Source organism: Podarcis erhardii, assembly GCF_964252035.2.
Source record: "Podarcis erhardii genome assembly, chromosome: 3".
NCBI classification, from domain to species: Eukaryota; Metazoa; Chordata; class Lepidosauria; order Squamata; family Lacertidae; genus Podarcis; species Podarcis erhardii.
Genome location: NC_138507.1, coordinates 51,985,895 through 52,011,411, shown reverse-complemented (window position 1 = coordinate 52,011,411; position 25,517 = coordinate 51,985,895). Strand labels below are relative to the sequence as shown.

Genomic DNA, 25,517 nt, shown 5'->3' with positions numbered 1-25,517 from the left:
ATCCGAACTGGAGAAATTGGACCTAACCATAGTCTTTCATACCTTAGTTTCATCCGGATTAGAGCATCTGCATGGGAAGGTTGCTTTGAAGAGGTTGGAAGCTTCAGCTGCTCCAGACTTCATACAGACTTCTGGGCAGATGTGTTCTGAGCACACCATTCTAGTTTTGTTTCAACTATGCTGTCTGCTAAGTTCCTTATGAGCCCAATTAAACATACCATATCCATTGGTCATATCCATTAAGGCCCGAAATAATTTGTAATTAGGGTTTCTTAAGGTCCGCAAACTTGCATATGAACTTGCCTAGGTGCTTCAATCAACTACTGATACCCTGCTGACTGCCCCTTTCCCCCACTGTCTGAAGTGTAACATGCAGGAACGCAACAGGGCCTTTTTGAGTGTAGCATCTAGATTGTGGAATGCCCTCTCTAAACAAATCCTTGTATCTTCTACTTCACTGTTGGCTTTTCACTTTTCAGGAAAACTTCTGGGCTGATTAGAATTAGGATGACAAATCATGCAGTGACTGCTTTTCATTAGTCTATTATGATGATGATGATGATGATGATGATGATTATTACTGTTTTTATTTACGTATTTTCTGAAAATTGTGGTATTGTAAGCTCTCTCTAGTGCTTCCGTACACCTACCAAGAATTAATGTTTTCTACCTTACGTCCTTCAGGGATAGGTGAGCTAAAATGTTAATAGCAACGATCCTTCAGATTTTGTTTTTATTTCAAGTAACAATACCTCTTCTGTTTGCTTTGGGAAGACTGGGCAGTGACAACAACCAGTTTGAGATCAGCATGGCCAATAGTGGATGTGAGGTGCATCGCTTTGACCCCAGTATCAAACTGGCACATATTCAGAAAGGACAGCACCTCTGGTACCATCGCCTGTCCATTGACTGGAGGGATCCAAATCCAATGATTGCGGCTCAAAGGCTTCATACCAACACCAAGAAGCTTGGCACTGTATTAAATGACTTTGGACACCACAAGGTAAGACTCCACTTACTGTTCATATAGCTTTTTGAATTACTGGGGGCCTTCATTGTGTTCATAAAGCTTAGCCGTTAGAGCCTAAACTCCATTTATATAAGCAACGCAGAGAATGCCCATAATATCAGGATAGTCAGACGTTTAGATAATTTGGACTGTTTTTCTACATTGACATAGAACTACACTAACATGTATTTAGGTAGTCATGGTGTGAGTAATCAAGCTTCTACTGTGGATATTTGAGAATTGGAGGGACACAAATGGGGGAAGGAATCGTGATTAATTAATTGTCAAACACCCCCACAATTTTTAAATCACCCTCACTTCTTAAGATCATATTCTTCTCCCTTTCTGCCCCATCAGTACTGTAATGTACATCTTACAATATCTGCAACTTTTATTCTTTACCGGCTCTGAAAATGTAGCAATGAGCAGAATTGTACAGTGATCCTAAGTGCAGAATTTAAAGAGATGGGAAAACATTTCCAGCTATAATTGGAGCAGAAGAGATTATGAAGGGATTGTCAGAGGGTCAATATTTTCTCCCTGTTAGTGACACCAGAAGCAAAAACATCCTGGCTTGAAATGGAGTGCAGTTTTTTTTTTAATGGACTTGCCTGACCTCCTTTTAGGGAACTGTGAATGCAGTAGAAGCTTTCCACTAACTTTTTGCCAATGCATACTTCAAAAAGTTCATGACATTCTCAGCTAGCATACTTTCAAGTTACAGCTGCCCTTGAGAGTGTGCAGGGAATGAATTAGATTGCTAATATATCTTGATGCCTGCAGGTAGTGCTGTATGCTTTTTTGTTCCTTTTTAAGACATGGGCAGACTTGGCTGAGGACACCACCTCCAGGGCTTGCAGAGCAAGGCTGTGAAACATAAAGCATCATTGCAAAGTGCAATGTGTTATTTTCTGGGGAATTAACACTTTTGAAATAGCTAAAAATAAAAAATGAACTTTTTTTTTTACCATTGAATCACATTATGAATCTGTCTTGGGACCAGATAATAGTTAACCACAGAGAGAAAGACTCTCCTCCCTGAAAGAGAGGGGAGTGGTTGTGGACGGGAGCCCGAACACTGCTCCTAGCAGGGGGCGTCGCCCCCTGCCTCCAGCTCACCTGGCTGGCACTCACGCCCCCCCCCCGGTGGCCGTCCAACCAGGTGCCATGGGGGGGCGTGTCCAGCAGCCTTTATGCTGCAGTGCCAGCCATTTCCCCGGCCTCATTTCTCTTTGTCCTCCTGTGCGAGTCACCCACCCTCCACTCCCTTTGAGTTAGGGCTTAGGTCATTGGCCTTGCTATGGACCTTAGGTTGGTCGCCCCGGTTGCCCGGGGGGCCTGGTAGGAGTTTTTTCCATTTGGCATTAGGCTTTTTGGTTTTTTCGCCTACCTCGTAGCAATCGTCACAACTTTTTGGTGGTATTGGTGGGTAGGTTAGGCATTGGAATAATGTGTTGTGGTGTGTCGAAGTGCTAGGTGTGGCCATCGCCTATGCCTTCAATGTCTAGGGGTATTCCATTAAAGGAATCTGGCGGTCGTGTATTCCGTCCGAAGCCTGCTTGGCGGGAGGCCATGGCACGACCCTCGGTGACATCAGGGGTGAGCCTATAGTTGGATTAGCATCAACAGGTGATGAACCGCTGGTGAATAAACCCACTTGTTTCGCGATCCAATGCCTAAGCCAATACCTTTTCATTGCTGTAATCAATAAAGTTGTGGCCTTTTCTAGCCCATTAACCTTATATCACGTGTCCCTGTGTCTTCATTTTACTTTGCGGGGGTCAGGTCCTCGAACCACAAATGGTGTATTTTGGTAGCATTTACATTTGGTGGGTGGGTGTACTTCAGGTGGCTGTTGTTTGCTGATTTTAGAACTTTGGATTCTTATTTTTTATTGTTTATTATTATCGTTTGTCATTGATACATGTTGTGTGTATTCTTGAGCTCTTTCAAAAAGGTAGGGTATAATTTATTTTTAAGAGATGTATTAAAAATGTCATTCTGATTATTAGTATTAGTATTTTATTTTAATCCTACACATCTGACTGGGTTGCCCCAGCCACTCTGGGCAGCATTTCTGAATGATCCTTTGTTTCTAAGGGAATTTCTCAACACACCAAATTGTATCCATAAGTCATACTCTGAGCAGACCCACTGAAATCAATTGACTTAAATGAGTTGTGTCCACTGAGTCTGTTACTGGGAGTCATCCCATTTTGTTTGGTTGTGCTCTCTAATGCTGCATCTCATATCTGCTGCGATTCTAGCCATTCTCTTTGAAAATATACCTCTGTTGCAGGTATATTTAATTCTCCTTTTGGACTGTAATGTTTTGTTGCTATGAAGTAATGCCCCTTGTCAACAATACCAGTCTCTCTTTTCAAACTAGAATGACTGGAGTTTGTAAAGACTGGGAAAGCCTCTAAAAAGAGCCCAAACTTTTTTCAAAGAGGGCCAGATTTGATGAAGTGAAGGGCCATGAGGGCCGACCAAGGGGCCGACCAATGTTGTTGACCTTTTCTTTAGGATTGAAATTGTTCAGGTTGAAGATAACTGTCACAGGGGCCGAATTAAACTGACTGGCCGGATTAGGCCCCCGAAATGGACTTTGGACATGGCTGCTTATGTGGAACTTTAGAGGTCTCTATACTGGAACATAGGGTTAAACAATAGGAGAAGACTATCTACTTAAAACCCTAGTTTTGAGCAGCCAGAACTAGACAAGGCAGCAGGGCCAGCCTAAGACATTTTGCTGCCTGAGGCAGACAAGATTACGCCTCCCCTCATTCCTTGCACAGAAGCCAGCGAGACTGGGAGTTTAATCTTACTTTGACAGGGGCAGTGGGACAGCATCCTCCACTACATCTGAAGGCTATCTTAGGGAGTGCAGAGCACACACAGCTCCATCCCATCTCTGCCCCCTAGCATCTGCTGCTTGAGGTGACTGTCTCAATATGTCTCATGATGGGGCCATCCCTGCAGGATGACAGAACAAAGGAGATGGAAGCCAGCCAAGTGAACACTGCATCTTGTCCTGTAGAAGGCTTATATTCACAATGTGTTTTTTTGTTTTTTTGTCCGGGGTGCTTACTTAGGGAGAATTAGAACTGTGCTGCTTCCAATTAATGAGAATTTCTTGTTTACAGAATGAAACACACAGTTTGTTTACACTGCTTTCTCTGTTCTTGAGAAAAGGCTGGGGGAATTAAGGTTGCGTTGAGTATTGCAGAGAGGCTCCCCAAAGCTCCTTATCAATTAAAGAGTGCATCAGAGTAAATACTGACAGTACGATCCCAGACATGTCTACTAAGAAGTAAGTCCCACTGAGTTCAATTGGATTTACTTCTTTGTAAGTGTTTATATAATTGCTGCCTGGGCTTTTCATCTGCCTATATGTCTATCATGTTCCCCCTGAGAACAAATTGATGCCAGAACTTTCTAGCACATATTAATTAGAGGTCTCTTCTCCTCTGCATTCTTCATTCACTTTGTTCATTCACTTTCTTAGGGTAATTCTGGAAGGACCTTTCAGTGCCCTCTCCACAGCTCTTATTTTGGGGGTGGGGTGGGGGAATCAGGCATGGCACCAGCATCTTTTTGAAAATTACTCCTTGCCTTTTCCTCCTTCCATTTTTCCACTAACGTGAAACCATGGAGGTTTTGGGAAGATCCAGTCCCAGGGCACAATCCAAACATGTGGATGTTCTTTGGGCTTCTTTGCATATTTACCATAGCAGTGTTGGTGGGTGTGCTTTGACATAGTAACATTCCTGGTGACTGTTTTATTATCTAATACCACATCTCCTTTTTCCAGTTGCTACAATCCAAGCCATTCCCATTGAAATAAAAAATCAGATTTGGTTCCTGAATTAAAAAGAGCATGTCCCATAAAACTGCCTGCATTAAATTAAGTAGCTCCTGCTTAATTTTTCCACATCTGACCTCCACAACAGATCATGGGGAGTCATTCATGCAGATTTTTCTACTAATTTCTGATTCTTTCTATAAATTGTATTTTCTTTCAGGTCTGCCTCTATGGCAGCTCTGTGAGTTTGTGATGGGTTGTCTCTTGAGTGTTCTTTTGGAAATATTTGTCTACATATTCATGTGGTTGACACAAAAAAGAGCACCCCTACTACTTTTGAAGTTAAAGTGTGACTGTGTTCATACAATCATACATCTGCTTATTAAACTGAACTGTGCATGAATATTTTGCCTCTGCACCCAGGCCATTCCCCCATGGAGTTTCTGATTAGCCATAGTATTAGTTTTCTATTTTGTCCAAATCAGGAAATTCATGATGTCAGCTTTAGAACCAGCGAATATATTAAACCATGGTTTAAAGTGAAGAAAATGATAAACTGTGGTTAATGAGAGACTTCCTTGTTTCATCACGATTTGTGCAGAAGTGAAAAGCAACAGGAGTCTCTCTCTCTCTCTCTCTCTCTCTCTCTCTCTCTCTCTGTGTGTGTGTGTGTGTGTGTGTGTGTGTAGGGGAGAAAGAGCGTATGCAAAAGGATTATACCCATCTTGGCTTAAACAGAACGATTGCCCAAGGCAGCTTTGTATGTTGGGTGTCCACGTTTCACTTGTACATCAGGCATTTCTTTTTGGCTTTAACTCACTATCTCCCTTCTCCTTCAGCCATGTGCCTGTGACTTGCATTTCTAATGATCCAGCAGAATCTAAACATCGTCAGTCATGGCAGCAATTTGCAACTTTGGAGGATGTTTCATTCTCCATAAATCTGTTTGTGCCCTTGGGCCAAGGCACTGGAGAAATAGCCTGGGATCACAAAATAATGAAGATATATCTATCTGGAACCCCTCAACAATGATTTATTATCCTTTTAGGAAAGCCTCCCCCCCATGTAATAATTTGAGGATCCCCCTGGCATTAGCTCTGCCATATGTATACATTGCTGGTGGCAGAACAGTTATTGTTGGGATAGGGCCAAATTATACAATGTGCTGAGTTTTAAATAGAAAACAAAATGTACTCATGGAGGGTGCTACTGAAGCACAAAATGTACAGCAGAGAGGCTTCTTAACTCTTTCCCTTACTGCAGTGAAACACCCTGAAATATACTTGGAGTCGAGAGTGGATTTCATGCTCTTTATCCAGCTCATAGTGGTGAGGAGGAATGGACGTTCCCCCAGAATGTCTGCTTTATATACATTATTTACACAATGGGCCCCACATGATGGGCTAATTCCAGGATTCACCTATAGGCCAATCAGGTTGCGGATTCACTTCCACCTGGAGCTGGATTGGGTGGCTCCTGTGGACCAATCAGACTGCTGCATTCTGAATCCTATTGTTCTAGGACCAATCAGACTGCTGCCTTTTGGATCCTATTCAACTCAGTAACTAACACAACCCAAACTTCTTTCACTTAGTTGAGGGGTGAGCTACACCTCTCTTTCCTGCTATGGGTGAAAAACCCAGCTTGGAGGAATTTTAACAGAAAACTGGCAATAGGGATGGGTTAAGACCCTCTTCCTCTGCAGCTCTGAGGCTTCTTTTTTTTTAAAAAAAGCCATGGGGGCAGGGCAAGATCATCTTATGGGAAAACTGGGACATAGTTCTGTCAAGATTACAAACTCACCTAAACATCCAAATCCATGGTCCAGTCTTTGTACTGTTACTGTATCACAGTGAGGCAATTGCTGTCATTTTATTTTGATGAATGATGTATGCTGTGTGCAATCCTCTGAAAGTTTCATCAAGCTCCTCCCTCATTTCAACAGGTAAACAAGCCACAAAGTGGCTGACCTAGTAGAGAGGGAGCTGGTGGCACTGTGGTCTAAACCACTGAGCCTCTTGGGCTTGCTGATCAGCGGTTCGAATGTGCATGGTGGGGTGAGCTCTGGTTGCTTTGTCCCAGCTTTTGCCAACTTAGCAGTTTGAAAGCACACCAGTGCAAATAGATTAATAGGTACCGCTGCAGCAGAAAGGTAAAAAGTGTTTCTGTGCGCTCTGGCTTCTGTCACGCCAAAAACGGTTTAGTCATACTGGCTACATGACCCAGAAAGCTGTCTGCGGACAAACACCAACTCCCTTGGCCTGAAAGCGAGATAAGTGCCACACCCCATAGTTACCTTTGACTGGACTTAGCCGTCCAGAGGTCCTTTACCTTCTTTACCATTACAACCGAAAGGGGTGAGCATGGGGACCTAGGTGCCACCCATGTGACCTAAGCACCACCCACATGACCTCCTAGGCACCCCACCAGGTCCTGTTTCCACCAGCCTTCACTGAATGGGGGAGTAGGTTGGGAAAACTACACACAACTCAGTATCACTTGCAATTGGCTCTGAGGCTGTGTTCACACTCCTGCTTACTCCAGTGCACTCCCACTGCTGGTTTCGGTAAACACAATATTACCCACAATCCTTTATCTATCCTGTCCTTTCTTATGAAATGCTGTGTTTCCTTCCAAAACAGCTTTAATTGGAATTGAAGAAAAGAAAAAATTAGCTGGTAATATGTATGCAACCTTACTCTCAGAGGTCGGGAATGGGACTGTGAACTTTAAAGGCAATCCTAAGGGAACATACCATGAAAATCTGAATTTGCAAAGCAGTAAAAATTATTTTGCCCTGTTTTGTTCTACTTATGCCAAACATGGAGTAGTACACTGAGGGCCTGTCCTATAACTGGTAGATATCTTGTTGCTTTATGCACACCACCCACCTGTTTCTGAGGTTTCATCAGCCTGGCATTGCTTACACTTTCAATCAGATCTTCTGTGCCTTAAAGACTAGGAATTTACTAAGTTACTGGAGAGCTTCTTCCAGCCAGCACAGACAGTATTGGGCTAATGTAAGCTGAGAGCCCATTTTCATGGCTGATTCATGGTAGCTGCTATTCTTGCTACAGCAAGTCACTGCTACTGTGAGTACAGATGTAGAATTATTCATTTATGTACAACATTTGTTGCACCAACATTTGTGTACACCCAGATGTCTGTACATTGATCTTCAACAGATCAATGCAAAGTGGCTGCTCTTCTAGGAAGGCCATACAGCAGATTGTGTGACACTCAGCATGCGGTATTCTGTGCCTAACACAAATTTCAGTGCTTGAAAAATGCATATAGTCCTGAATCAGAGATACAAAATAAAAGCAATTATTATATTTTATGGGGTTGGCTTCTGGAAGTGGAAATTTCTTGAAGCAGAATTTATTGAGCTTTTTGAGTTCTTGGATAAGGGAAGCAGGGATTATTATGGAGCTTGAGGATAGATGTTCACTCATTTATATATTTGCTCATATGTCTATTATTTAATGCATTCCTATACCACTGTTCAGATAAAAATTGAATAGCAGTAAAATCAGCATGACAGAAATGAAATAGATTTGTACTAAAGCCAAACACTTCAAAGTTTCCATTGAAACTTAAACTGTTTTAATTTTAAAAGTCTGGGAGAACAAAAATGTCTTGGACTGGTGTCAAAAATATAGCATAGTAGGTGCCAGGCAAGCCTCTTTGGAGAGGGAATTCTACAAACAGGACACCACCACCAAGAAGGCCCTTCCTCCAGTTTCCAGATGCCATCTAAGTTTATGGGGGACCCTGGAGGGCCTTGGAATATGAGCAATTTTATATGGGATTAGGCATTCCTTCTGGTACCTGTGAGAGTAGAAGCATCAGGAGATGGAGAAAAATAACCATGACAAAATAAAATGAATGTTCAGATGTGGATCTTCAACTTCTGACAGTCAGAAAACCTGTTCAACATTGCACTGGGTTTCTAAAATCATTATTTATTATTTGTTATCTCCATAAAGCCTTTTTTAATGTTTTAATTTTTACAAAGTCTTAATATTTAAAAGAAAGAGGAGAGAGATTAACAAGAACAACAAGAATAATAAGAATTGGACAAAGTTGGAAGTGGGAACATTTGGGACATCCAGATTTGAAAGGTTTAAGAAATAAAATTGGAGTTTTTACTCCCAAGTATATAAAAATCTGGATGGAAAAAATGGGCCTTTTTGAGATAGACTCCTTCCAAGATTGGACATTTAAAATTAAAGAAGACTGGTAAAGGACTATGGTTTAAATAAATGTGGGAGCTCCAGGAAGACATCAGATGTTGATTAATATGGGGAACGCAACCAGGAAAAGGGGGAGGGAAATTTGGAATCCAAAGGGTGTAAAATCATATTTTATTTTATTATATTTTAATCTATTATGTATATTAAAGGGGGGAACGCGCGGAAGGGAATAGGTCGATCTTAGGAGATGGGAAAATATTTTTAAATTGGGTTAATGATAATAAGGTTAAAATTTGGGATAATAAATTGCTGAATTTATTTGTAAGAATTGGAATATAAGAGGGGGAGGGGAGGGGAAGTCCTGGAAAGATGTTACGGAAAATAAGATCTTAAATTTGGATGTTTTGTTTTTTTATATTGTTATAATTGGAAACTCTTAATAAATATTATTAAAAAAAAAATACAAAGTCTTAATATTTAAAATTGGGTTGAAATCAGGTTTGTAGGCAGAGGCATTTCTCATCTCCCACTCTGCAACCTGCACATCCCACCCCCGCCCCAAGCAGATTTTTCAGGGCATGTGGGGGCTACAAGGAGAAGAAGAAAGAGAAGCATCACTGTGTGAGAGGATGCCTGCTTGCCTGACATTAGATTTCACCCTTAGGTTCCCAGTTAAAAGAAAGGAAAGTAGTCTTTGAGTCACAGTGGCTATTTTAAGGATAATTGGTGCTGGCTTTTTAACTAAAGGTGGCTTGTGTGACAAATCTGCTAACAGATGTCAGCTCTGTTTGGAAAAGCATGCCGAGATTTAAGGCTTAGTAAGCAAAAAACTAACTTTTGGTGTGTTTTTAAATATCCAACATCATTGCTGAAGAACTTAACTCTGTGGTAGAATGCATTAACAGCTCAGTGCCATCCTGGACAAGGAGTTTTTCCTGCCCACATTCTTATTTCCAGGCAGTTCATACAAAACTTAAACAGCACAAGTCCATACATTTCTACTCAAAAGCAAATCCAATGGGGCTTACTTCCAGGTGCGTACAGATTTGCAACCTAAAGCACATACCCTTTGGTTTGGAGTAGGAACAGCATTATTTTTACCTCTTCTTATTTTATTGCACAAATCTAAGGTGACAGCTCAAATATGAATATTCTGTTTTGAAGACGTTTGCACCTCCTTCCTCAAATAGAAATATTTTATCTCTATATTCACCATTATTATGCTTCCCTTCTGTGCTGCCACATCTCCAGAGATTAAACAGCTGCCATTTATCCTTGCTCTACATTCCAAACTGTGAAGAAATGTACTAATGATGCAGAGCCGACCCTGTCATTAGGCAAAGTGGGGCAGCCACCTCAGGCAGTTGGTTTTGAGTGTTATGAAAGTGGAGCAGATTGTTAACTTACTTAATTATTAGTATATATTTGTCACAGAGCGTGGCGGTCAGTAAATTGCACAGTTCAAAGTTGTAGTTAACTCTTTATTAGCGAAAACATGATCTCCACAGACTGGGCTGAGTCTCAAGCTTCATGAGTACAGCAGCTCATTCCCTGTGGGTCTTACTCCATGAAATCAGTTGCCAAGATCAAGGTCCCTGCCTCCCCACTGCGGTCTAAGTCCCCTCCTTTCCAGGGCTTTCCCCAAGCATTCTGAGACTGCGCCTGTGTGCAGCCAGTCTCTCATCTGCCCTTTTCATGCATCTCCTGGTTCTGGGAGATGGGGGAGAGAAGCTTGTTGCATAGGGTGAGACACCTGTAACTTCACCAGCTTTGATTCATCCCTGCCTCTTGACCTCCCTCCTCCCACTTGCTAGCTTCGTCTTCTGATTCTGAACTTCTCTGCCACGGACTCTCCCAGCTCATTAAGCCCTGTTACCCCTTCAGCTTCCAACACCTCCTCTTCCCAGTCATCTCCCTCTGACCACTCATCGTCATCCCACCACCACTCCCCGGGCTCTGAGCCTTCTTCCTTTGGTGGCTCCCCAGCTGGTTCCTCCCACCAGTCCTCTGTGTCTAACCAATCCATGACAATATTTTACTGCCAGGAAAAGAGGAGAGGTGCTTGTGGGATTTTCGGCCTCAGGTCTCCAAATAACCAAATGGCCTTGGTTGGGAGAAAGGTGCTATTTGCTGCTTCACCACAGGCTGCAAAACGTCGTGGGCTGGTCCAGGTTATGTCACAGTTCATTGCATTGAGTTGGAGACTGGAGTCTGCTGCCTTTGAAAATAGCGCTCCAATCATCTATTTCTGCCCTCGAGAAAAGAACTAGGTCACCCTCTCAGTCCCAAAGTATCCTGGCAGTGTCCCTTTTCTCAACTCACGGGAGACCTTATGGCTGGATCATAATAGCAATAAATTAGAACTGAGCAACATCTGGCCAAGTACAAACCACATAGCAGCAGAGATATAAACAAGTGATAAACTGTCTGTGTCATGAAATTTTTGTGCTATTTCTGGTGGAAGCTATGCAAACTTAATGAAATAGTTGTGCAGATGAAAAAATAATAATTGTGAATGTTAGTTACTTCTGGCATTTAGACCAGGCTTGGAGAGCTTTTTCAAGCTAGGGGCAACATTTCCTCTAGGCAGCCTTGTGGGGCTTCCTCATGCCAGTGGTGAACAGGGCCAGAGGCAAAAGGGGGCCAAGCAACAGTAGCTCTTACCTCTGTACGGTAGACTAAATTCCAGCCATGCAAAGGTCAGAGGTTTCTAAACACACACACACTTCTCTCCATCTTAGGCAAGGAAAACACAGCAGGGCTGGTGGGAGATGTAGCCTGGGTACATTCTTTGTGGCCAGAAAAAGAGAGCAGTGGCTATATTCAGCCCTTGATCCTGAGGTTTTTTGTTTGTTTTTTGCCCCTGATTTAGACAGTGTAGAACATGTGCCTGAAGAAAGCAGTGAACTAAGGGAACTTCTTTCTATTTATGGTTCTGCAGCATTGCCCAATAAGTAAAACGGTGAGAAATAATGAGGAGTTTTTGCTTCCAGCTTTATCAGAAGGCATACTGTAGTTTTGGGGAAGCAATGCCACTCTTTTCTTTACTTTGCACATGAATTGAAATTGAAGATCCCAGCCTTTAGTTCTTCTTCCCTACTTTTTTCTTCACCCATGAAAAAATGCTCTACCGGGTGGCAAAGTCTGTGTGGATTGTGAATTCAAATGTCACCTTTTTTCTTTTCTTTTTGGCATTCCTGTGTGGTGGAAAATCATAATGTCGGCACTGGCTCTGTCTGCTGTGCCACCTAACAATGGAATGAAGAAAGCCCCCAGGATCAGAAGTCAGGCTAATGGCAGGGAGGCTCAAAGACATGGCTGCCCATAGTGACAAAAAAAAAGCAAAACTCACTCCTCCTTGATCTCTCAAAATTTTCCAGGTCTTCTAACAAAGGACAATAAGCTCATTTTTATATACTGACATAGTAAGAGCAAGAAATAAAAATACACCAGCAGTTGTTGTTTTTTAGGGCTGTGGAATTTGCAACATATACCACATATACCTTTTGTATAATGGGTCCTCCACCGGTTTCATGCAGGAATCTGATTTGTTGTTGTTGTTTAGTCGTTTAGTCGTGTCCGATTCTTCGTGACCCCCTGGACCAGAGCACGCCAGGCACTTCTGTCTTCAGGAATCTGATATGCCAGCACAAATAAATTAACTTGTGGTTGAAATGAATGGGAAGCATGCAAGAGATCCAAGTGTGCAATTGTAGGTCTTTGGATTAGAGTATCTGTTAGTGATGCAGTGGGAACTTCCTTGCTTATGTGTACTAAATAAAAATCTCAATTTTCTTATAACTGGTTAAAACACTTGGGGCTTATCCACACTTATTTTGCCCCACTGCTTCCCATACAGGTCCATGCTTTAAAGCTCCGTGTTTGAGTGCTCCCCTTTTTTTTGCTCCAGAGCTTTCCCCGCGAACACCTGCTCTTTAAAGTTGAATCAGAACAAATGGCTATTTGGGTTTTTTTGTGGACTGTGCCTGGAAAGTGCAGAGGGAAGGTAGGTGTGGATAAGCCCTTAGCTAGGAATCCTAGGGCTCCTTCAGATTGGCTTATACCTGGTCTTTATAATATAGAGCATTGGTTCTGATTTGTTTGTGAGGACTTTTTAGGACAATGAGCATTCATTCTGATTTGTTTTTGCTGTGCTTACATTTCCCCCCGATTATTCTACACTTCTCAATGCATTTTCCCATCACTTTCCTAACCACAAAACCCCCTCTTTCTGTGGATTTGTTGCACTGGGGTAAAGAACCCACTTTAATTGTGAAAACTTAAATTTTCTGTTATGCACTTGAATCCCTCCCGCAAAATTTGAACAGTCTGAAGGTGCCCCTACCCTAATAGGTAAATCCGATGAGGAGCCTCAGGAAGGGGCATAAAGGCTGCTTTGCCAGCAGAGGCAGAGGTACATCAGCAGGCTGAAATCAAACGCTAAAGAATGTTAGATCTGGAGCAGATTTTGTGCTTTCTAATAGAAAAGCACCGTAACATGTTATCTCCAGGTTGACTTTGAAATCTTTCTATTTTATGAAAGCACAGTACAGTAAAATATGAAGGTCAGACTTTCTTACTGCTGTACCATAACGTTTCTTTCAAAAAAAAAAAAAAAAAAAAAGGGAATTGGCAATAAGTTGGATTGCTGTAGCCAGCAGGTGTACTTACTGAAAAGTTTGACAAGTGGAAAAATGCTTATGATGTCTGAACAGAAATGGAAGATGGGAAACGGCAGGAAGAGAAAGGGGAAAGGGCTTGTTAATGTAGGGCCTTCCTTTTAAAATCATGGGGAAATAGCTAGTGAGCTCTCTCCCCTCCTGTGGCTTCCAGCAACTGGCATTCAGGAGAGCATCGCTGCCTCCGTGATGGTGTTTCCTGCTTGGCAGGGGGTTGGACTCGATGGCCCTTGTGGTCTCTTCCAACTCTATGATTCTATGATTCTATGAAAATCGAAAGCTCTTTTAAAAACCATCATGTTAAGGTGATAAATCCTAAACTATTAGAGCATGTGATTCAACAAGAAACATCTGTCTTCAGTTCTATAATTGACTTATGGGCTAATGCAAGATTGATGGTGCATGATACAAATTAAGTTCCTCCAGGATCATGCTTACACAATCGGGACCGAGTTGAACCTTGGTGGAAGGCCAGGAATGCCATTATGATTACTACAACTTAATTTTGTGCATTAACTATTCCCACGTGTGAGCCTTCTTTCCAATGATATGTCAACACACAAGCGAATGCTGTTTCTATGGCAAACTGTTATTGGTAGCCAAGTAGCAGGTGTTTCCATTTAATATTTTAGAACTAAGCTCATTTGTGGCATCTTGACCTTCACCAGTTAAACCTGCATCATTGAGGTGTGGGAAGTCATTGCTTTTGGAATAAGATAAATTCAGTGGACATCAAATAGTCTTTTAAAAAAATGGAACATCACTGTTGTGTTGAAAACTGTCAGGTTTGTTTCCCATTCATAAATGTGTTTTAATGATATTGTAACAGTAATTCTGAAGCTAAGGGCTACATTTCCCAACAGCCTCATTGACTATGACCTAGAAAAAGTAGCTATCCTTCCTCTGGGAGATGAAGGAAGGAGTCAGGCTAGAAAATGAGCAGTGTTGGTGGTGGAACACAGGAAGATAACTACTGTCTGGGAGCATTCTGCAAGTGCTGGTGAAGCATTAGTCCTATATTAAGATGTTTGAAATCTGCATATTTTCCAGGGATGAGTGGGTCAGGCAATTTCGGTTCACGTCAATTTCACAAGTGATTATTCCCAAGTTCGTTCAGTCATCACATTTACCTTGTGATATTTTTAAAACCTGCAAGGAAATTTGTTCTTAATTGCACCACTAAGTATATACAGTGGTACCTCGGGTTGAGTACTTAATTCGTTCTGGAGGTCCGTTCTTAACCTGAAACTGTTCTTAACCTGAAACACCATTTTAGCTAATGGGGCCTCCTGCTGCTGCCACGCCTCCAGAACACGATTTCTGTTCTCATCCTGAAGCAAAGTTCTTAACCCGAGATACTATTTCTGGGTTAGCAGAGTCTGTAACCTGAAGCGTATGTAACCCGAGGTACCACTGTATATACTTAAATATTTTATCTCAACATACACATTTCTTGGCATCTTTTTAATCTTAAAATGTGAATTTTAAAATACGTTTTGGTACTTTTTTATAGCCAAGAACGGTATCACAAAATTCAGAGAAGTGCAAAATCAGTGCAATGATTTTAGAGCACTATGGGCAGACTCTTAGAAGCTAGAGGAGGCCAGTAGAGAAGTCAGGGGAGAGAAGGCTGAGGTGATGGGCAGAAGCTGCAAGTTTCAGAAGCTTGGAGGCAAAGAGTAAAATGGAACCAGGCAGATGTTGAAGAGGAGGATGTGGCAAGGATGACTGAATGGGGAGATTGGTGGCCTATTGGAGTGTGGTAGGGGAGCAGCCTGAAAATAATTATGTGGTGGCAAGGAGTAGTGGCAGACTTTGGTCTTTGAAATTTCAGCAGTGCCCTGTGCAAGGCCATAATTTGTGTCCCCCTGCCTCTCAACCTTCTTTTCTACTTAATTCACTAGGTCACATTTGCAACGCTCTGCGGTGTCCCAAGGCTCAATGCCCCTTTTGGATGATCTGGTCAAGCTGTCCTAAATATGCCTCTGAGAGGAAGGATAATGGTAGGGAAGTTGTCAAGCAGGAAGGGATAGAATCAGGAAGGCTAGTCAGGGGCCAGCAACCTTTTTCAGCTGTGGGCCGGTCCACCGTCCCTCAGTCCATGTGGTGGGCTGGACTATATTTTGAAAAAAATAAAAAATGAACAAATTCCTATGCCCCACAAATAACCCAGAGATGCATTTTAAATAAAAGCACGCAGTCTACTCATGTAAAAGCACACTGATTCCCGGACTGTCCACGGGCCGGATTGAGAAGGCGAGTGGGCGGCATCCATCCCCTGGGCCTTAGGCTGCCTACCCCTGGGCTAGTGAGAACAGCAAGGCGGTTAACTTGTCAAATCAGGCAGAAGGAAACAGGAAAATTGCAGAAGGGCTTGGGAAGAGAAAGAGTTCAGAACAAATAGTTTCTATTTAATATTTTGCTCCTCCTTTAGTGTTAAAACTGAAGCTATCTAAAAATAGCAGCATATTTTAATTATCATGCATGACTATTATTTTACAGTTCAACCCAGACCCCTTGGGTGTTCTCACAAGCGATGCTGAAAATGCCGCGGTCTGGGATGTGTTGTTTGTACATGTTGCTAATGTGAGAAAGGAAAATGGCTGTTTCAAGATCTAGTGAACAGTCTAATGGATGTCTCTTTTTCTTTCTTCATTCCGTTTGCAGGGCTGGAAAAGTGGGAGCACTTAGGTATGCCTCACTTGTGAAAACAGCTTTCGAATTCAAATCTGGATTATTTTTTTAGGAGCTTGCTTTTATCTGTGATTATCTTCTGAATAATGGTGAAGGCTGGCAGAAAGTTAGAGGCTATGAATCTCCAGAGAGCCTAGGCATGAATTTCAGTGGAGAGATGTTAATTTAAATGAAGAGGTTAAACTGAGTGATGGAAAGTAGTAACTGAATCGGATATCTGTTACTCCCCTGTAACATGTCCTAGCAATGAAGGCTTTTGGTGTGATGTTCCTGTGGTACTGTTATGATTCTTCCTTGTGTTCTTTCCCACTTCTGCATCTGGCTCAAGTCTTTGATAGGTTACAGCAGGCAGTCCTTATGCTGTACTTTTTGCAAAGGCACCATGGGATGTAAGATACTTTCCCTTCATAGGAAAATAAGCATTTTGTAAGCAACCAAAGCAATTCATGTGTGTTTTGCAAGAGGCATCATAACCTGGTTTGAGGTGGGACCTCCTGGATAGGGGCATAAAGTATCTGCCTGGGGATGATAAATCCTGAGCTCTAGGAGTAACCTGTTTCTGGAAAATGAGCAGTGGTGGTGAGGTTGCCCCACAAAAACCTAATGAGGAAATGGTGTGGGTGGTAGCTAGATGAAGAATCTGTTCCCTTCCTGCTCACCTCCTGCCATGGATCATTAACCAGGATGACCAAGGACCTTTCAGTGCCAAAAATGATAAAAAGCAGATTGAAGCAGATATTGATCATCAGTATCATCCAGAAATACCTGGAGTGGCTTGGCAGCAGTGGACATATTGACTTGCTTCTTAAAGGCTTTGTGGTTTGAGCAGAGATTTGAATTGGTTACTTTGTGGCTCATGCTCTTAACTATCATGGGACTCCAGATGTTGTATCCAGCTAGGGTTGCTCTTTCTGCAGATCATTAGGAAGCTGGGATTTGTTTGTAAAAAAAAAAAAAAGGGCAAGAAGAAGTGAAAGAAGCTGCTTGGTTTTGACTGACTCAGTAGGCTTTTTGAAAGATGGCAGCTTTAGGGCACGGCTCAGTACTGCCATGCTACTAGTATTCTCTGCTTGTGCATTCTTGCTTCTGTCCAATTCCTGCTATATTCTGTTCAGCTGTAAATAAATAAAGAGACCATATCAATTTTCTAGCACCCTCTCCTCCCAAAGATGATAATCCTGGTAACAGCTGCCATGAACTTCTCTTTGCATGCTAAAGGGAGTATGGAGAAAAAATTAAATGCAGCAGTTATAGTTATAATGCTGAACAATCAAACACAATTATTGAGTACCATCCCTGGTATAACAAAAGAAGTTGCTCTCTGTCAGAGGGCAAATGGATGGGCCCCTCCCTCACCTGGCTGGTACAGTGGTACCTCGGGTTACATACACTTCAGGTTACAGACTCCGCTAACCCAGAAATAGTGCTTCAGGTTAAGAACTTTGCTTCAGGATGAGAACAGAAATCGTGCTCTGGCGGCGCGGCGGAGGCGGGAGGCCCCATTAGCTAAAGTGGTACTTCAGGTTAAGAACAGTTTCAGGTTAAGTACAGACCTCCGGAACGAATTAAGTACTTAACCCGAGGTACCACTGTATTTGGAAAACAAAGGCAGAGTGAGCTGAGTGGAGAGCTAGAAGTGGGCAGAAGCTGGGAGAGAGGCATGACTGATCTTTGCTAGAATCCAAGGCTGTGACTATGGGGGAAGCAAGACCTTTGGGAGTGTTAACGCTGTGAGTTCCTGCCATATATAGTAAAGGCACCACAGTCTTTGCTGTCTCACATTCTGTGGAAGCACCTGGAGCCCCTGGAATCTTGCACCACACAGAAGGTGGGGTGATGTGTGACATACCGTAATGTTTCTGCTTGTTCAAATATTTGCTTTGTGTTAGAAATACATGAAACTTCTCTTTCTAATCAGCTGCAGGTATAATTTCAAATGCATTGTAACGTGCTTTTACATTCAGAGAGAGGCTGCTGATGGAGCTTGGTTACATATTGCAAACTTGCCGCATAGCTTAAAACCAAAACAGTGTAAACAAGCTGCAAATATTTGTTCTTCTGTCAAAAAGGAGCAACAGGGGCTCACTGTTGTAAATCATGAATTCTTTTATGTAAACATCCGGTATGCTAGGGAATCCAGCTGTGTCTGAGCCTGTGGCACTTCACATCAAAACTGTAGATAAGATGGGATTTTTCTTCTGCGCTACAGATGATTCCAAGTAAACATGCATAGGATTCCACTCTAAGTCCTACTAACCTCAGTGAGAGAATTAAACGTAACCTCAACTTTTGATCCCCACCTTTGGGACTGGATTGTGCCCATTGTTAGCAGAATCTTTTCGTCCAGTCCACAAGTTCATCTTTAGCAGATTTGCACCGCATGTTTAAAGCACATCCAATGTTCATTTAAAGCACATCACTTCTCCTAAGGAATCCTGGGTACTGTTGTTTGAGAAGGGCGCTGGGAATTGCAACGTTGTGAGGGGAAACTATGGTCCTCAGGATTGTTTGGGAGAAGTCCAGTGCTTTAAATGTGTGTTAAATGTGTATTGTGTGGATCGGGGGTGGGGGGGAGAGCAACTCATTTTATTGATGGTTGATGGCAGAAGAGATTAAGTTAAGGTGCTTTTGTAAAAAGAAGAAAGCCACCACTTTAAGGCTTTTATAGTGTGTGAGTTATGGTTTGTGCAGCAGAGTATGAATTGCCTGCCTTTAGTGCAATATTTTTCACAGAAAAATAGAAATGTAAATAAGAGAACCTCAGTCATGTCTACAAAAGTTTGTCTAGTCCACGGGGATTCTACATTCTATTCTATAGTAACTGCTGCATTTTACTACCACAAGAAAGCCTCTGAAATGTGAAGTTAAGAACAGGGGAAGTTTTCAAGGGGTCAGGTTACCAACTTAGAAGACTTTAAAAGGAGATTAGACATATTCATAGTTAATTAGTCTATTGGTGGCTACTCACCCAATGGCTCTGTTCTACCTTCACTGTTGGAGGCAATATAGAGTTGCTAGAAACCAAAGATGGGGAAAGTGTTGTTGCACTCAGGTCCTGCTTGTGCGCTGTGAGAAGAGGATTCTGGACAAGATGCAATACCAGCCTCGGGGGCCTGATCCAGCAGGCTGTTCTTATTCTTAAGTAGAGTCTGAGGACTAAATGCATGAAGGAAAAACCTGTCAGTGGCTGTTAACTATTTGAGCTAATTAGAATGCCCAGAGTCAAAGATGCTACACCTTTACTTACACAATGCTGGGGACAAAAAATAGCAAGGGCTGCGGCCTCACCCCCTGCTTGTAGGTTTCCCAGAGGCATCTGTCTGGTCACTCTTGAAAACAATACTAGACTATTGGCGGACGAAGGCAGGAGTGACATCCCGGCCCATCCCGGGGGGTTGACATCGCAGCCGCCCCCACCCCTCAGGGCGCTTGGTGCACACCCCGGGATGCTTGCCACTCACCGCACATGCCCTGGGACAGGTGCTGCTTGCGCGCACCCCCGACATGTGCCATGCCCCTGCTAGGGGCACGCCACGCCCCCTGGGACGCATGCAACACCCCCTGGGACACATGCTAGCCACACCCCCGGATATACACCACTCCCAGTGCCGGAGCAGGTTGCTCCGCCACTGTACTAGACTAGGGATGCCCCCTTTTGGATGCTCTAACAGGGCTCTTTTTATGTTTTTTTTTTAATTCAGGTTATATGGGCAAGAAACTTGCTCCCAGATCAGTCCAGGGAAATCCACAATTCAGGATAGTACAGACAGGGATGTCTCAGGCTTTAAAGCCATTCTTCTTAATAGCTTTTATGGGTGTGTCAGCAGGCCCTAAACACCCTAATAGTAGAAGTTATGGAATGATAATAGACCCTTGCTCCCAGGGTTAAGCTCTGGGTAGACTTGGACTGTGTTTTACGTGTGTGTGTGTGTGTGCGCGCGCGCTTGTGTATTGAAAGGCAGGAGAAGTCCTTACATTTTGGCAAGAGGCCTGACCCTTGGATAGGTTTTCCATCCTGCCGTTATATGAAGCAGGCTTGTGGTGCTCTGTGTTTGTTGTGCTGCTCATCCAGTCCTTGTGTGTATCTCTTGATTGAGGTGCTAATATCCCAGGAACAGAACCCTAAACAAATCCTACAAGAGCAAAACACCAAATGCTCCCTATGCCAAGAATAGGTCATGGTGATGGAACAGCTGTTATGGGGTGAACTCTTCCTGAATAGCCCAAATAAGAAGGGAAATTGTTACAATCCACTCCCTTATTTGCATATGGCTTAAACATGTAAATATACAATGTGGTAAATTTGTCATCCATGCAAAGTATAGGAACTAGGAAAATTATTTTCTCCCTTCATTCCCAACCAGAAAAGATTGCAGTGCTTAACTTTGACACCATGGCTATGTAACCTAAATCTCTTTGGACCCAAGCACTGCAGATATGATCTCTTGTTATGTGCAGAGATGCAGGAAACCTGATGTGTGGTAAATTGGGATATCTCGCTTTCTCTAGTGGCTTTTATCACATGCTGTGATAACACCGGCAAATAGCTTCTCTCAGGTACTTACTCTCAACTGATTGTTCTCTGTAGGGAACTTTAAATGGCACTCAGGTCAATGCCAGATATATCAGAAATCCCATTAACCTTGTTGTTGCAGATATTAAGGCCTCCTTGGCCCTGACTATTGTAGCGAAAGCCTGAGAGTTCATTCCCCCCCCCTCTCCTGGGAACAGGAACAGCTCCTGTCTCTAACCATTTGGTCTGCTGCCACCAGCCCTTCCTTTTCCTCTGACTTTGAGACAAGGGCAGTCCTCAAGGCTGTGAGCAATTCATCCTGGATAGGGAGATGTGGGAGCACCCAGCCCACACCTCTCTCCCTCTACGAAGGAGGGCAGCTAGCTTTCCCGCAGTTCTCCCTAGACATGAAAACAGCATGGACTCAGAGATCTAGGCACCGTGGAGAGAAGACTATCTTGTGAGCAGTCACAACAACACATGATTAAACCCCTACAACCAGTTTTAAGAGAAAGGGGTTTAAGAGAACAAAAAGGGGAAAGGCAGAATACTGCATGAAAGGAAGTACAAAGCACTTCACACATTTCATGCTAAGTAAACTACAGCTTGAGGCCTCAGATTAAGAGGGGGCTCTAAATGCTTTTTTCTTTCTTTCTAAATTTTATGATATGTGCATAACACACAGGGTGCATGCTTCTTCTGCTTCGTTAAGTGCTAAACTATGTGTGTAACTGATTTTATGTTCCTGAGCATAAAAAGTTTTCATATATGCTAAGTAAGAATTCAGAAGGTACTTTCATTTAAAGGTGTTTCATGTGCTATGGGATCTCTTAAAGTTGACTAGGGTTACGGTCTCAGCATGTCTTCATCTGGCCCTGATACCAAGTCTACTCTATCCTAAGTAAAAAGGTAAAGGTAAAGGACCCCTGACAGTTAAGTCCAGTCGCGGACGACTCTGGGGTTGCAAGTCTCATCTTGCTTTACTGGCCGAGGGAGCCAACATTTGTCTGCAGACAGTTTTTCTGGGTCATGTGGCCAGCATGACTAAGCCGCTTCTGGTGAAACCAGAGCAGCACACCAAAACACCGTTTACCTTCCCGCCAGAGTGGTACCTATTTATCTACTTGCACTTTGACATTCTTTCGAACTGCTAGGTTGGCTGGAGCTGGGACCGAGCTACTATCCTAAGTATCCATTCACCATATTTTTCGCTCTGTAAGACGCACCAGACCATAAGACGCACCTAGTTTTTGGAGGAGGAAAACAAGAAAAAAAATATTCTGAATCCCAGAAGCCAGAACAGCAAGAGAGATCGCTGCGCAGCGGAAGCAGTGATCCCTCTTGCTGTTCTGGCTTCTGGGATAGCTGTGCAGTGTGCATTTGCTCCATAAGACGCACACAAATTTCCCCTTACTTTTTAGGAGGGAAAAAGTGAGTCTTATAGAGCAAAAAATACGGTAAGTATCTAAGCAACTATCCTATGTAGTTACTCACAAACATAGGCCCCTGAGTAATGCAGCACCAGGTTGATTGGATGGATGGTGAATATTGGCCAGATTCCATTGTGAAGGGTTCCTTGTCCGGGTGGGTTCTGATTGACAGGTGGCTCTGAGCAAGCCAGTCTGATGAGCGGCACATAGCCAGGAAAGGTACTGTTACCACCTTTTGGGATGCGGCCATCACAGCGTTAATGACTGTCAGAGTTGCCCAACTCCCCTGCCAGACAGCAAGCTTTGCACAGCTTGCGCACTGAGACTTGGCAGGAGCTTCCACGGTCTGCCTGCCTCTAGGGAATGGAAGCTGAGGGAACTGTGAAGCTTTTAAAAAAAAAATTAAGACACAGGCTGGGACTGTGCCACAACAATGAGTCCAGTTGGCATGTTACATTCCTTTCAGTACTTCTACAAGTGCACTCCTGGTATGTTTTTTGGTCATATAAAAGAAACCGGAAATGGATTGTAAGTGCTATCTCAAGGCTCTCTGATAAGCTCTGGATTTCACCCATCCTTGTAGCTGTTGTAGCAGCTAAGTACACCAGCTCCCCACGGCTGTGAGTAGAGCAGGGGCTATGGGCCTGCAGGTTTAGAAATTAGAAGTCTTTATTACTTTTCATTCCAGTTGCTGAAGAAATTGCATGTAAACATAAGTATACTTCAAATTTATCTGTCTCCTCTTTCCCCAGTCTCCCATACTCAGCCTCAGCGTGTGAAAGAATGACAATGTAGCACCAGGGAAACAGATTATACACGGAACATAATGCTGGCAAATGCATGGTGAATCATTAAAGCAACATTCTTTTGTCTCTCCTGAGGGTAATTTGCAGCAGGAACATAAAATGTTTTTCAGATGCTCATGGTGTCCTAGTGATAAGCACCGTGTAGGTAGAATACTTAAGACACAGAACCTGCACACTCGTTTGGCATCTCCATTTTTATGACTGGGCCTGAAATAATGAAGGTTAGGTGTGCAACAATATCATCATCATCAGTATTATTGCTAAGTTTATTGCATGCCCTTCAGCAGCAGATCTCAGGACAATTTAAAATTCAGAAATTAAAAACAGTTCAAGCAAATTGCAGGAGTAGGGAGTATGCATTGTGAGAACAAAGGAAGGTGCATGACACCAAGCCAGGTTCTTTGTCAATCCATCCCCGAATTGTCTAGGGCAGGGGCCATAACTCACTGGCGAGGATCTGCTATGTATTTAGAAAGTCCCACATTCTATGCTTGGCATCTCCAGACATGACTGGGAGAGACTCCTACCCGAAACCCTGGAGAGCCGCTGCCAGTGTAGATAAAACTGAGCTAGGTGGACCAAAGTCTGATATTGTATAAAGCAGTTTCCTGTGACTTGATGTCTCTTGACTGACGGCAGCCAAACACGTGGCACGAGCCCTCAGTGAAGTCAGATCTTCCTGACGCCGATTCCAATTAGCGTGTGCTGGTTAGCTTCAGCTCGGAACTATAATTGGAAACATATGATTGGAATGAAGCTGTGAAGCACATACATCAAGTAATGCTCGAAGAGATAAGACTGCTGATTAATGGATCTCTGTGACCGGGAGTGACAGATGGATAAGTAAATCTTCTGATGAATCACCACTAGGGGAAAATGTAATTTTAATGTGTGCATGGTGGCATGACCACCTGTTTTGCTTAGGGGCACATGAGCAATAACGCCAGCATTGCCCACTTGGACTTTGTCCTATAGTGAGCAGACAGCTGTGCTGGTGTGTGTGTGTGTGTTTGTGTGTGTGTCTCACAGAGAGAGAAAGAGGAAGACTTTCTAATTCAAGATTTAATAGTTCTGCCCAGAGTAGCCTTTTCTAGGCTTCATTCCGGGTGCAATAGGAAGAGTGGTGATGTTGCCACTTCCACAAAGATCTGTTTTTCTGTTGTTAAATACATGTCTGTTGTCCTCTTTCCTTAGAGCTCTGACTGGAACAGGCCTGTGCTCGTCCAGAGCAGCCCTTACATCAGGGCTGAGGGAGCTTTGGCTTTCCAGATGTTGCTGGACTTTCCTCAGCCAGCTAGCAGGGCCTGTCAGGAGCGCCACAGAATGACACACCCCTTGCCTGACATGGGTTTAGTGTCTATGTGGGGTGTGCGTCTGGTGACAGAACTGTCCAGAATGACGTGCCCTAGTAACACAACAGTAATGTATAGAAAGTCATGAGTAGAAAGGCAAATCTATTTAGTTCATGTCTTTATTTTACTTACTCACACCTTTTTTTTAGAGCTGAGGGTAGAAATCTGCCCTTCATGGCAGTCATTGTTTTGGGTTTTAGATGCTGGAGCATTTTAGACGCTGTGCTTTTCTGTCAATCTTTTTTCTTTTTCTAAGCATGCTGAACATTTTTGTGTGAGCAGTGCAAGTAGTGTCAAACTTTGAATTGGCTACCCGCTATCTCTTAATACTGTCATCTTTCTTTTGTGAGCTTTCCCGTATGCAACAGATATACAGGCACAGCTTATGCTTTTCTTCTTCTCCTTCCGGCAGCTCACTTTATCCTGGAGATGCTGTTCATAACAGTCACATTTCAGTTCAGTTTTGTGAATGTTGTAGGTTATGAGCTGAATACCTGCTGCCTGTCCTCCTGAATGCAAGGCTGTCAACTCTTTTGGACATTAACTTGAGAGTACATGAGGTGAAGGGAGGCATCAAAGCCAGAATACCACAACCTAAAAGCCCCTCCAGATGACCCATATACTGAGTATTCATCTGTATTTGTGTGTGCTATCCTTACATCAAGATTAGATTATATCTGGTCTTTATTAAGCTTTTGTTCTGATTTATTCAATGAGCATTCTTCCCGATTTGCTTACAGAGTGTTTTCACAGCTTTCCATTAGTTATTTATTCATCCTACCCTCTTCAGGCCACTCAACAGGTGTGTGTGTGTGTGTGTGTGTGTGTGTGTGTGTGTGTGTGTGTTGTTCACAATGTTGTTGATGCAACAATAGACCGTCCGCACATGATTCTGCCTTATGTGTTGTTCTGTGATGCTTCCCCATTGTTACTGCAATTATTGTCATCTGGAGACATAGCAAAAGCCGGACAAAAACAGTAACACACAATCCTGCAACATTCCCTGTTTAGGGAAGTTTTTAATGACTGATGT

The 25,517-nt window shown here is 43.0% G+C and overlaps 1 protein-coding gene across 1 annotated transcript in view; it reads left to right on the top strand.

The window, feature by feature from the left end:
- Positions 1 to 25,517, top strand: part of METTL24 (methyltransferase like 24) — an 80,311-nt gene that overhangs the window by 46,904 nt on the left and 7,890 nt on the right. The window contains exon 4 of the mRNA XM_081857327.1: positions 775 to 1,003. Coding sequence (XP_081713453.1) covers positions 775 to 1,003 — 229 coding nt within the window. The remainder of the gene's footprint in view (positions 1 to 774; positions 1,004 to 25,517) is intronic.